Raw genomic sequence first — 14,175 nt, 5'->3', positions numbered from 1 at the left:
CTGAACCTCCTCCATGTTTGACTGGAGGAAAGGTGTTCTTTTCTTTGAAGGCTTCATTTGGTTTTCTGTAAACAGAGATGATGTACTTTACCAAAAAGTTCTAATGTGGTCTCATCTGACCACAGGACATTCTCCCAGAAGGATTTTGGCTTGTTCAGGTGTTATGGCAAACTCCAGTCGGGCTTTATTATGTCTGTCTCTGTCTGTCTCTCTCTCTCTCTCTCTCTCTCTCTCTCTCTCTCTCTCTCTCTCTCTCTCTCTCTCTCTCTCTCTCTCTCTCTCTCTCTCTCTCTCTCTCTCTCTCTCTCTCTCTCTCTCTCTCTCTCTCTCTCTCTCTCTCTCTCTCTCTCTCTCTCTCTCTCTCTCTCTCTCTCTCTCTCTCTCTCTCTCTCTCTCTCTCTCTCTCTCTCTCTCTCTCTCTCTCTCTCTCTCTCTCTCTCTCTCTCTCTCTCTCTCTCTCTCTCTCTCTATCTCTCTCTCTCTCTCTCTCTCTATCTCTCTCTCTATCTCTCTCTCTCTCTCTCTCTCTCTCTCTCTCTCTCTCTCTCTCTCTCTCTCTCTCTCTCTCTCTCTCTCTCTCTCTCTCAGCAGTGGGGTCCTCCTGGGTCTCCTACCATAGAACCCCCTTTCATTGAGTTGGCGATGGATGGCGCGAGTTGAAACTGTCCTACCTTGTGTCTGAAGGTTAGCTTGAATCTGTTTGGCAATTGATCAAGGTTCTTTCTCTACCATTCGAACAATCCTTCGCTGCAATCTTCGATCAAGTTTTCTCTTGTGGCCACGTCCAGGGAGGTTGGCCGTTGTGCCATGGTCCTTAAACTTCCTGATAACATTGCGGTGGACACAGGAACATCAAGATCTCTGGAGATGAACTTATAGCCTTGAGATTGTCCATGCTTGGCTAAAATCTTGTGTCTGTCCTCATAAAATTATCTGGTTTTCTTTCATTTCCCCATGCTCATTGCCATACACACAGTGACACAAAACAGCAGAACGACTCCTTTTCTCCATTTAAACTGGTTGAATGAATGATTTTAATATTGCAAGTACCTGCAACTCTCCACAGGTGAGTTCAATTCCAAAGTAAAGGAGAATCACCTGCTTGAAATCTAATCATTTCTAACAACTCCTAAAAAGTGCTAATAATATTGTCTGGGCCATTTTAGGAGTTCTGTGTGGAATAAGCAAAGATTTGGTAATTTTTTTCAGCTTTTTTTGTTTTGTTCTACTGCAAACCAAATAAATACATATGTCGACACCAAAATATTTATTAATTTCAACAATTTTCTGGAAGAAATGGTGTGTTGTTCAAAAAAAGTGCAAGGGTGCCACTACTTTTGGCCATGACTGGAGGTAGCCATCATGTACAGCCTCTGGCTGCTGGTTGCATCATTTTCTGGGGGGTGTGACGATGCCACTAATGCAGTGCCTCCTATTATATTCAATACACTGGTACCCATTTTGCAGACCTCAGAGGAATGACAGGCTGAATCAACGCCACCTGGTGTTAATTCGACGGAAAACAGGCTCAAACTCAAGACCCGAAGATCGTAAGTCAGTCACCTTAACCGTTAAGCGAACACCAGACTTTGGCCTTGTATGGCACCGCAACAATACATATGTGGATACCAAAAGATTTTTTACATTTCCCTTTTCTACATTTTTTTTTTTAACACAGTATTTCCCTTTTCTAAATACAAATATAAACATGCAGATTAAAACATGACAATTTATTATACAGAAGGGAAAAGTAAAGAACAGCTTTCATATTCATGGAAATATTCTGCATCTTCTGATCCCTCCATGTTTATGTAACAATCCAAGATGCACCAAACACATGTTCAAAAATAATTTAACAAAAAAGGAAATCATTCACCCACCAGCGGGTGACCATCGGGACACCAGCGTTTGTCACGGCAGGTGTTGCTCTGAGTTGGCAGACAATTCAAACAATAGGTTTTATTAATTAGAGGATGGCCAAAGTGCGATAACCACCGTAGGAAGCAATGCAACGCCGACATTTCGGTTAGGCCTTTGTTGGAAGCAAGAGATTTGAAACCTTCATCGGTCCAAACATCAGCATTACATTCTTCTCAGAGCAGTTCACACATCTTTGCTAACCTTTCGTGAATAAAACCTATCATTGACCACCAGGAAAAGCAAGTACCATGATACCAAAAAAACAACAAAAAAACTGTCAGGTTGGTGTAAATGGGGGGATATGATTAAAATCAAACATACGAGTCAAAAGGATGCCGTTAGCACAGCTGGACGAACAAAAAGTTTCACAACTCACACCATCTGAGTTAAGGTGCTAACTGCAAAGACCCAGTCATCAGATGAGCAACCCTAAAAAAAGAGAGAGTCCAGGTTCACCCCGAACAAGGTGGACACAGTCTAACCCTGCTAATCTCCATGGTGTGTGTGTGTGTGTGTGTGTGTGTGTGTGTGTGTGTGTGTGTGTGTGTGTGTGTGTGTGTGTGTGTGTGTGTGTGTGCGCACGCGCGCGCACGCGTATGCATGCACGGACATAAAAAAAACCCTTCCTAAATAATGGAATTCTTTCCGAGGAAGGTTCGGATTCTTTGCAGAAGCTCTTTCTTGACGCTGTCTGGGACAAGAGCTGGGGTGGAGGACAGAAAGAGAATACAGGTAAGCAGGTTTCAAAAAACAAACAATAGTGATCCAGGTAACAGGTGCTCGTAACAACTAAGAACACAGGTTGGAAACGACGAAGCTCCGAGGACCGGATGACATTGACTTGGATGAAATGAAAAATCAAAGTACATCACATTGGCGATGTCACAAGTTAAAAATGCAGAAGGTTGTGACGAAAGCATCTTGAAATATGACGTCACCTCGGCCTCTTGGAGTGATTTCGGTCACGAGTTCTTCTATCGTGACATGATCGAGTCCTTTTTGCCGAATTATTTCTGCGAATAACAAAATCATTTTTAAAAGGCCACATGAGAACAGTGCACCAAATGTAACAAACGCATCTACCCTCATAATTACCTACCACAGTACTTACAAGGAACTTGGACACAGAGGGAGGGCCATTTGGCCCATCATGCCTGCACTGCATCAACATCATCACTTGCGAACGTGAATCACCAAGATCACAGCCTATCATTTGCAAGTTGCAGATCATGACCGTGATTCTGGTGGGTTATAGTAACCACAATCGAGCTTTAACATGACGTTGGCCAAATACAAATAAAAGTCGTCTGGTGAATATGTTTCATTGTATATTTGCCAAAACTCCAACTCGCAGCCTTTTACAGCGATGAGCCGAAGCCAATCACAGGCATCTATACTGTTAACCCGGAGGTACGAGCATCCTGCGCATTTATGGTTATTTTCTCGCCACTTGCAGACTTGATCTCATAGGCCGAGTTGATTTTGACCTTTATTTATGAAAAGCAGTGACTTGGGGCTTGTTGAAGCATAAAGAGCAATTTTAGACCACAACAGAAGTAAAAAAAAAAGAAAGTGGAAACTTTTGTATACGGAAAGCAGACTCAGTAGGATTGTGGGTAAAGCCTCTGCTCCAAGTCTGGGGAGGGGGTCAGCAGTTTGATTCAGATGATTAAAATGAACCCCCAAAAATGGTACTACATGCTACTTCCTTGCCTAAAGCAGAACATTTAGATTTAAGACTCTTAGAGGATAGAACACCGGACAAACCATCGGTTGGCATCTAATAGATTGAATGGAGATGAGGAAATTATTTCTCAATTGCTCCCCTAAGTGCAGAGAGGAAAGTGGTGTCACGAAAATGATGTCGCCATACCCAGAGTACCCCTGGGAAGTTGTCACTTCCTCCAAGATCAGTGGCTGGTTGGGGTTTGTGTGCACGTGTTTTTGTATACATGATCGAGGCTCATGAAAGAGCGAGAGCAGAATGGAATGGAACAAAATGGAAAGGGGGAAACATCAACAGCAGAGTAAAAGTGAAAGAGGGATCAATGAGGGTGGGAGAAATACACATGGGGGGGGGGGGGAAACAATCAGCACACAAGCTGAATGAAACGCAGCAAGAAGGGGAAAGCGAGGTCATAGAAAATGAACAAATGAAAAGAGGTGAGGGAGAAGGGAGAAGAAAAAAAAATCGCAATAACCTGGAAAAGGGAACTGCTTGAAAATGGGGTAATTTTGGGTAAACTAGATCAGGAATATGGATTGTGGGGGAGGGGGGGGTAACAGGCCAATCATATTCGTCATGGGAGATCCCAATGATTTTGGAGGCCTTGCTTTCCACTGAATCAAAAAGGGCAAGGTGTGAGGCATGGGCACCAACCCAAAGGGAAGGGCAGTACTCCATCAAACTGTGAATTAAGGCCTTGTACATTATCAAAAGTTCAGTGTGTGTGATTTGTCAGGGATGAACAACATGTTGCAAATGCTGGACCAGTTCCTGATTCTATGAAGACCTAAAGAGAGGAAAGACGGTGCCTGCCTGCCTGTCTGTAGGACAAGACATGCTACGGCAGAGGGTGGAATCATCAGCAAAGAGATCGGAAGAATTTTCCAGGGAGTCAATAAGATAATAATCGATGAAGACGAGGAACAAGATTGGACCCAAGGTAGTGTGCGCGTGCGTGCGTGCAATTTGTGGTGCAGTTCCTTCACAACCCTTCGACCTTTAAAAAAAAATTTTACAATTCAATAATGAAAACGTTGATAGGGAAATGATCCGAAGACGGCCGGCAAAGTCCAAGTGGTTTTCTGTCATGGACGAGATGCAGTGGAACGATACGGCGAGTGAAGGCAAGAAGGGGAGAGGTCGAGTTCAACTGGGGACCGGGATGGAGGATGGGGAGGTTGTTGACCTATAGTCACAACAGTCACACAACGTGCTGTTTAAGGCAACATACAAACCACATGTAAAAAACTGGCAACATGTATGTCTGGCCAAATTCCTCTGGCTATATAAATATATATTCCCCATCATCCTTCTCCTACTCTATTTTCTTCACGCATTCTTTTCTTGGCCTTTTTTTTTTCTCAACCTTATACTCCCATTTGTAGACAAAGCGACATCAGATGAATAAACTCAGCTCCGCTTCGTAATTCAGGTTTCGGGCCACAAACCAACCAATCACTGATGGGATACCTTTACAGTGGGCCTTCATCTGGTCCTTCCAACCACACTCGATCAGCTTTGTTCTTAAGAGTTCTTTTAATCTGAAAAGCAGTTTAAAGGAACAACGCAATTTCTTCACTGCTCACAGGTAGCTGTAAAGTATGGCAATTAAGTAAATAATACTAATTGTATAATTTCGCAATCACATGCTTTCAGGTCAATTCGATTCAAACTCCCGGATATACCCGAAGTATGATCCGAGTTCATAAACAAAGGTGACCGACCCATTGTGACGTCATCCCTCACCTATCTCTCTCTCCGTTTTCGATCAGTTTCTGGTTGATGGAGTGTCGCAGTTGAGCGTCTTTGTTCATTTTACGATCCGGAAAGCTGATGGGATGATGAACACACGAGTTCATATAACACATATATATATATATATATATATATATATATATATATATATATATATATATATATATATATATATATTCTTCTATCCGAAGAGTAATCATGGTGTCGGGAATTAAAAACGGGTATTTAGCTTCGCGGTGTAACCAATTTGTTTGAAACCCATTGCTGTGAGAGTGAATTACAGTGCGCAATACTCACTCCGCCATGTTTCTCCGTGACGTCATTCTGCTCGAATATTTAGTGAAGAAAAAAAAAAACCCACGAACGTATCTTCCTGCAAACTTTATCTGTTCCTTACAGAATTCGGTATATATATATATATTTTTTCACAATATGATATCGATATGAAACGCGGTTTTGCCATCGTTTTCAACTTTCACGTTATATTAGTAGCAGGGTCGCACTGGTCATGAAAAGGACAACAAGGGGATATCATAAGCCGGGCTAGTTTATATATATACACCAAAGCCTGGCTTCTGCTTATACTGCACCGCAGAGGTATAATTGTTGAACGGCGGCATATTCAGTAAGTGATAATAAATTAAAGAAAAATAACGTAAAATATTAAAAAGAAAATTCAAAACTATTTCATCGAATGAAATATCGGTACAAGATACCAACGGTCACCTCTTTATACACCTTCTTACAAATCGACAATTTCCTCAGGTGTTGTGATTTTTCGTTTGACATTGTAATTCGTACGACGCTGTATTTATATTTTATACCTCACAGTACTTGTATCTGCCTATAAAAGAGAAGCATAAACTAAATATGTCGTTGCACGTGCTCAGTTTCAAGTTTCTTCAAGAGGACTCGTCAAGTGGCTGAAGCAGTCAATCAAGGAGTCCGTTCAAAACTGTTGATGAGGAACGGATGGCTTGGCAAGCGCTAGCTAGCTGCTTGGTAACTGAACACCTCCTGAGACGTCTCAAAAGCAGATAACAGGGATCTATAAACACCCAAACACCGACAAATGAACAATTTTTGTTTTTTTAATTAACAGCTTTAATATAAATATTAATGACGAGCAAATACCACTCATTGCTTCGCTGAGAGAAATACGAAGGGAGTGTGTGTGTGTGTGTGTGTGTGTGTGTGTGTGTGTGTGTGTGTGTGTGTGTGTGTGTGTGTGTGTGTGTGTGTGTGTGTGTGTGTGTGTGTGTGTGTGTGTGTGTGTGTGTGGGGAGGGCTGGAGGGAGAGTGTGTGTGTGTGTGTGTGTGTGTGTGTGTGTGTGTGTGTGTGTGTGTGTGTGTGTGTGTGTGTGTGTGTGTGTGTGTGTGTGTGTGTGTGTGTGTGTGTGTGTGTGTGTGTGTGTGTGTGTGTGTGTGTGTGTGTGTGTGTGTGTGTGGGGAGGGCTGGAGGGAGAGTGTGTGTGTGTGTGTGTGTGTGTGTGTGTGTGTGTGTGTGTGTGTGTGTGTGTGTGTGTGTGCAGGGGGTGGGAGGGCTGGAGGGAGAGTGTGTGTGTGTGGGGGTGGGAGGGCTGGAGGGAGAGTGTGTGTGTGGGGGGCGGGAGGGCTGGAGGGACAGTGAGGAGGGGGGACTGGAGGGAGAGTGAGGAGGGGGAGGACACTGGAGAGAGAGTGAGGAGGGGGGCTGGAGGGAGAATGAGGGGGGGGGGCTGGAGGAAGAGTGAGGAGGGGTGGGGGAAGGGAAGGTACCGTGAGGTGAGAGGAAGGGAAGGCAGTGAGACAGTGTCAGGTGAGAGGAAGGGAAGGCAGTGAGACAGTGTCAGGTGAAAGGAAGGGAAGGCAGTGATACAGTGTCAGGTGAGAGGAAGGGAAGGCAGTGATACAGTGTCAGGTGAGAGGAAGGGAAGGCAGTGATACAGTGTCAGGTGAGAGGAAGGGAAGGCAGTGAGACAGTGTCAGGTGAAAGGAAGGGAAGGCAGTGATACAGTGTCAGGTGAGAGGAAGGAAAGGCAGTGATACAGTGTCAAGTGAAAGGAAGGGAAGGCAGTGAGACAGTGTCAGGTGAGAGGAAGGGAAGGCAGTGATACAGTCTCAGGTGAAAGGAAGGGAAGGCAGTGAGACAGTGTCAGGTGAGAGGAAGGGAAGGCGGACGTGTAGTAGAGCGTCAATTACAATTCACAATGTCTCATCAAAATGATTCTGCATAGAATGACAATGAAGATGAAAATAAAACAATGTCTGAAATTCATTTTTTACCGGTCATGCTAAAAACACCACCCGGAGACAAACACCACCCGGAGACAAACACCACCCGGAGACAAACACCACCCAGATATTGTTGTGAATTTGGAAGCTTACTGCACACAACAGCCAGGTCCTGTAGATCAGCTATGTCGGTAAGTATGTGTTTCTAGTTAGGGTCCCGTCCTATGTTTAATGGATGATTAACTGTACGTGCGCTGTGAGTTATTTTGATAGTTAGGATTTAAATTATCAACCACAACAACAACGACCCCTGCCCTCGCTTCCTTCCACCATCATCCACCAGCACCATTGCACGCGTGCATGTCAGCACGTACGTGGGTGGAGTCCAGTGTGCTCGGTGGGGTTTCTCTGGACGTTGGTGTGCTGGCTTCGCCCTAAATATGGGCACAAGCGTTACGCTCTGGCTTAGCCCCAAATATGGGCACAAGCATTTCGTTCTGGCTTGGCTCCAAATATGGGCATAGAGTGTTCTCTCTGCCCAATGAGGGAGTGCGAGCGGGGGATAAGAGAAGCGCGCATGGGCCAACCAAGAGTTGTTGTTGAGAGTTGTCTTCTGGTCTGGAGAGAGTTGAGAATTGTCTGCTGGTCTTCGGACGTCTGGTGGTCTTCTGAAGCCAGTCGTCGCCTTCCTGGGGTCTCGCCAACAGAGCGTCTTCTCTTGTGGTCTGTGAGCCTGTCCCACGAGGTTCGCCTGCCTGGGCTTGGAGCGGCATTGTGTGGTGGGTTCGAGTCCTGCCACACCGGATCGTTGAAGACCGCATGAGGCGGAGAGGTCCCAGAATAGGCTCTGACCTCCAGCTCGCCTTTCCTCGAGCTGGAGCCCTCCAATAAAGACCTGACGGGTCCGTTTCTTTTTGGGTGTACGTGTGTGTGTGTTTGTGGTGCCAGTCTAGTAAAACTGCATAAGTGCTTTTACATAAATTGCTATTCCTTCAATATTCGGTTAACTCTGCCTTCTTGCGTGCTCCCCTGCCACATTTTAAATAAATATCCCTTTTTAAAATGTTCCAGCTCGTTTCTGTGTTTCTTTCATTGGCTTGGCACGGTGTGTATTGAGAAATAGCGAGGCCGTAAATTGTTCATTTGGTCCGATGGGCCTTGGTAATCTCCGCTCGGGTGACACACTGTTCGGGCTCGGTAACGGCTCGTTCCGCTCGAGGTCTGTCGAGGGTGTGAATTCCCTGGTAGCTTTGTCCGCATGAGTAATTAGGTATATTGAAGTTTGGCAATTGACCCTACCCCACGCGGTCAAATTATTGGCGATTCATGGTCCAGTAAGGTACCCATGCCTTTCGGACTTATCCAAAAGGCACAACCTCAATTCCGGTGTGTTCGGTGGAGCCGACTCTACTGCTCCCTCTCACGGTCGTGCTCGCCACCAATACTCGGCCCCGTAACAATATGTCCGGAGATAAACACCGCCAAGACATGTATGGAGATAAACACCGTCTGGACGCGTCCAGAGCCAAGTCATCTGGAGACAAACACTTCCCGGACACATTCAGAGACAAACTATCACATCCGGACATAAACACTGCCCAAACACGTCTGGACACAAACACCATCCAAAACAAACACCGCAAATAATCCCTGCCCGGACACGTCTGAAGAGAGAGAGAGAGAGAGAGAGAGAGAGAGAGAGAGAGAGAGAGAGAGAGAGAGAGAGAGAGAGAGAGAGAGAGAGAGAGAGAGAGAGAGAGAGAGAGAGAGAGAGAGAGAGAGAGAGAGAGAGAGGTGTCGGAGGGTGCTGCGCTGTATTAGGAGGAGGCAGAGCGAAGATGGAACAGAGAGAGAGAGAGAGAGAGAGAGAGAGAGAGAGAGAGAGAGAGAGAGAGAGAGAGAGAGAGAGAGAGAGAGAGAGAGAGAGAGAGAGAGAGAGAGAGAGAGACAGACAAGCTGGTAGGCAACATGGGTGGTTGCGACATAATTGCATACTAGTCATACAGTTTTTGATGGATCGGGCTGAACATTTTTGACAAATAGTTTGATTATAGTGCGCATACAAGCCTGGAAGCCCATTTTTGATTTTCGAAAAAATTATTTTTTTAGGATTTTTCTAAAATTTCAAAGTCCCGTTGCAAGGTAACGGTGGTGTCCATAGCAACGGTGCTCAAAAGCATAGAACTAGATCCTGGTATGAACCTACCTGTCAAGTTTCTGGGTCTCACTATCTGCCATGACCTTTCCTGGGAAAGTCACATTTCCAACCTCGCCTCAAAAGCCAGTCGCCGACTGGGAATCCTCCGTCGTGCAAAGTCCTCCCTCGGCCCTCTTGAGCTCCTGACCACTTACAAAGCTTTTGTCCGTAGCCTGATGGAGTACTGCTCTCCCCTCTGGGCTGGTGCTCCTGCCTCCCACCTTTCTCGGCTTCACGCTGTCGAAACCAGGGCATTTAAGATCATCGGCATCTCCCGCAATGAAGCTGAGTCTTTGGGTCTCTCACTCAATCACCGCAGGTTGGTCGGTGGTCTTTCTGTCTTCTATCGAACTCCTCTCCAGCCTTGCCCCCCCTGCTCTCTCTGCGATTTGTCCCCACCACATTTCCACAGGGCGCTCAAGGTCCGCCAACAACCCCCTTCTGGTAAAACTACCAAAATCACGAATCACTGCTCATTTTCACTCTTTCATTCCTCTTTTTTCCCGCCTTTGGAATAAACTTCCTCACTCTATTCTTTCCCATTCTTCCCTCCAGGCTTTCAAAACAGCTGTTCACCAACACCTCTTATCTTCCCCCATCCAAATTCTCGATCTTTTCTACCCCCAATAATCCACCCAAGCCCACTTCCTTCAACTCCCCTGCTTTCCTTCCTGAAAGTCCCTGTAATGTCCATCTTCTCTTCGCCATGTTCCCCGTCCCATCCCCATCCCTCTCCCTTCCACAGTTCACCTAATGTGTCTGTTCCACACTGTTTTGTCCCTTCCACTCCCACCCCTCTTGTCTCATGCCCCCTTGCTGTGAGTTGTGTGTTAGCTCTCGTACGAGCCTCGACAAGGTATCCAAAAAAAAAAAATCGTTTGACTCCTCTGGCCTCCAGAGCTGTCCATTACATACAAACAAACAAACAAAAAAATGATGGTAAATAGACACCCTATTTTTGAAGGACTACCATTTGAAAAATAAAACCTAAATCAAAAATCGGCTCGAGTAAAATTTTCTAAATATCTCAGAGTGTTTAATTCCGAAGTCTCGTTTCTCCACATTCAAAACTGTAGGACAAGTATTGAAAATACGTACGCGGTTTTTCGGCCGCTGCATAGCAATGGGTGGTTGTTTAGCAACGAAACTCAAACGCGCACACTCCCAGTCCATATGGCACCTGTTCGCCAAGTTTCAGCGAAATCGGTTTGCTGGTTTGTGCTGTGGAGCCTCGCGTTGCGCGCACACACACACACACACACACACACACACACACACACACACACACACACACACACACACACACACACACACACACACACACACACACACAGGCACAAACACAAACACACACACATTTATTAGTAAAATTGGGAGAGAGAGAGAGAGAGAGAGAGAGAGAGAGAGAGAGAGAGAGAGAGAGAGAGAGAGAGAGAGAGAGAGAGAGAGAGAGAGAGAGAGAGAGAGAGAGAGAGAGAGATGCTGCGGAGGGTGTTTGTGTGTGTGTGTGTGTGTGTGTGTGTGTGTGAGTTTATATGTGTCTCCTTCATAACTCTAAAACCATGAAACTTATCAGCCTGAAACTTTGCATGCACACTAAGAAAACTTCACGGAAGTGCAAGAGTGAAAATTTGGTGTTTGGGTTAATTAAAACCACTCTTTTGAAGATAAGTAACGGCCTTATTTATTATTCCTTTGTCAAGCGCACTGTGCATCCTCAGCCACCTTGCTCTTTGTGCTCTTATCTTTGTTAAGGCATTTCCTCGGTGACCTCGCTGGGGACTGAAGCGGCCATGTTTTTTGGCCTGCTCAACCATTCAGTGACTTGGAACAGACTGCAACGATTTCTTAATGATTAAGTTTTTTTCACATTCCTCACTCATATGATCGAAAGGCCTGTTCATCATAGCTTCAAATCACTGTACATTTATCACTTTTGTAAGTGCTATAGTTTTCAAACTAGGAGCTTTCAGCGATTTCCTGCATTATACGATGCAATTTTCCACGATCGACCCTCATAGACGAATTAAAGTATATCATCGAAATATTATTTTGGTTTTGAGAATCAGGTATCGTTCGGACTAAATAAGTGTCGAAATCTGGAGTGAGATCTGATAATTTAAAGATATAATGAGTTTTATAACTAAGCCGATATACCTATTTACTTTAAGCAGGCAAGGCTATGTTCCCTCCTCCATATGCACACAAGAACATGTGAAATTTCCAAAGCATTAAACTTATATTTTTCTGCTGTTGGAGAATTATATTGAGTGAAGGAAAGATTTTGGAATGTGCCAAAATTAATCAGCTTAAGTGAGTTACATGATTTAATGCGCTCACTGCTTGACATCGTGCCCTGTCCCCCCCCCCCCCCAAGAGGGACTGCTTATCCATAGCATCTGAGAGATCTGTGTGTATTTTAGGAGGTTTTGCGAGGTGCTCTACAGGGAATCAATCAAAGCAAATCTGGAGAAAAATTTACATTTTAAAATGCAGCTATAACGTTTGAGCGGACCATGAACCGATGTAGCACATGGCGCATGCATTGATGAGCAGGCAACGTCGTGGATCATCTGCAATGCTTATTTCATGGGCGATTAAACTTTGCGATGTCTCCACGGTTGCTCTATGTTCAACAGCAACTCTTTTGTGGATAAAGTCATTATTTGAACGAATTCATTTAATTTCTTAAACTGCTGCGGGCAGGATGAAGACTGGCTTCAAAGTTTAAGGGATCCTATATGGTATGCAGCCATAGCCTGGCTATCTGTTCCTTATCAACCATTTCATTTGAGTGCTTGCCTGAGTGCTTAAAACACTTGCCGAGCGCTGCAGTCGATAGCTGTACAGTTCGTGTCCTGATCGTGATGTCCAGTTGACAGTTGCTATCAGGTAGAGGTACATGATTTACAAAGGTTATATAGTTTCCCTTTGTGAGTTTCAAAGAAAAATATATTTGATAACACCCGATTTCAGAGCAGTTTGCCATATTGATGTGTTTTCCAAATTACAGAGCCAATTTTTTTCCACCTGTCACATGACGATTGGCAGCTGTTTATAAATATTAATGTTTATGCACATCTCCTGGCAATGTTTATAATGCAACGTTGTTTTTATAATTTATTTTTAGCAATTCACCCAAAACAAGGGAGAAAGCTACTCAAGGTTTTTGATTTATATCCAGTACGTACTATAGTCCGTAATCACACTGAATCTAATCTGCCGATTCCTGAATTGCCGATATCAGTCAAGCACAAATACAGTGTGTGTGTGTGTGTGTGTGTGTGTGTGTGTGTGTGTGTGTGTGTGTGTGTGTGTGCGTGTGTGTGTTTTGATAAAGCATAACCCCCCCCACCCACCTCTCTATCTTTCTCTTCCCATCTTCGCTTTGCCCCCACCTAATGCAGAGCAGCACCCTCCCACATATCTCTCTCTCTCCCTCCTCTCTCCGGACATGTCTGGGTGGTGCTTATCTCCGGGTAGTGTTTGGCTCTGGATGTGTCTGGACGGAGTTTGTTTTCGGATGGACGTGTCCGGATGGAGTTCGTCATCACACATGTCCGGGCATTGTTTGTCTCCGGACGTGTTCGGATGGAGTTTGTCACCAGACTACATTTCTCTCCGGACATGTCAGGGTGATGTTTGTCTCCGGGCAGTATTTATCATATAACTGGTAGAAAATGGATTTCAGACATTGTTTTGCTTCCAGCTTCACCGTTATTCTATGTAGAATCATTTTGATGAGACAGTATAAATCATAATTAACGCTCCACCGCACATCTTCCTTCCCTTCCCCCATTCCTCCACACTCTCCCTCCCTCCTCACTCTCCCTCCTTCCTTGCTTCCCCACCCCTTCTTGCTCTCCCCCCACCCCTCTCTCCCCTCCCCATCTTTTTGTCCCCCCTCCCCTTCAGTATTCCCGTTAACGAAGCGACGTGTGGCATTTGCTCGTAATAAATATCTCGCGGGAATTTCCCCGTCTGCCTCCATCCAAATTATTTTCAGACGTAGGTATCTTATGACCAAGCCGATTTTAATGTTCATTTACTTCACATATTATGTGAATTACATGTCTGACAGTTTCTTTATAAGCCTTCAAAAGTCGGGCGAAAACCAAACATTTCTTTTAATGAAAGACCATGATTTTCTTTCCTCTACATTGTGAGAAAGAGCAGAGTACCCGCCCTACGGGTGATCTTGTTCCAAGCATGCAACACGTTCAACTGATGCATACCTTTACTTGGGTGGTGTATAGGCAACTGCCAGCAGCTCTGTATCAGAAAAATAAATAACTCGGGTTATGTGTTTGAAGAAAAAACATTCCTACTGCTTATAATTCAAAACACCTCATTACACTGGAAA

At 44.8% G+C, this 14,175-nt stretch overlaps 1 protein-coding gene across 1 annotated transcript; it reads right to left on the bottom strand.

Annotated features, from left to right (window-relative positions):
• Nucleotides 1-2,258: 2,258 nt before the first annotated feature.
• On the bottom strand, nt 2,259-5,879 carry ENY2 (ENY2 transcription and export complex 2 subunit). The gene is made up of 5 exons (XM_085891360.1): nt 5,699-5,879; nt 5,393-5,476; nt 5,117-5,187; nt 2,859-2,933; nt 2,259-2,623 (listed from the first exon to the last, which is right to left on the bottom strand). Exons 1-5 carry the CDS (start codon nt 5,722-5,724, stop codon nt 2,547-2,549), a joined length of 333 nt encoding a protein of 110 aa, XP_085747486.1. The 5' UTR covers nt 5,725-5,879; the 3' UTR covers nt 2,259-2,546.
• Nucleotides 5,880-14,175: the final 8,296 nt, after the last annotated feature.

This window comes from Eptatretus burgeri, chromosome 8, assembly GCF_056783735.1.
Source record: "Eptatretus burgeri isolate ZD-2024b chromosome 8, Ebu_testis_v1, whole genome shotgun sequence".
Lineage (NCBI taxonomy): Eukaryota > Metazoa > Chordata > Myxini > Myxiniformes > Myxinidae > Eptatretus > Eptatretus burgeri.
The sequence above is the reverse complement of the archived record's forward strand: the minus strand, read 5'-3'. Positions and strand labels throughout refer to the sequence as shown.

Coding starts and splice junctions, on each gene's coding strand:
- ENY2 (XM_085891360.1), bottom strand. CDS start 5,724: ATGACGTCACGGAGAAACATGGCGGA. Junction 5,477..5,698: donor TCACGGAGAAACATGGCGGA/GTGAGTATTGCG, acceptor TCATCCCATCAG/CTTTCCGGATCGTAAAATGA. Junction 2,934..5,116: donor GATGAAGGCCCACTGTAAAG/GTATCCCATCAG, acceptor TGTTATTCGCAG/AAATAATTCGGCAAAAAGGA.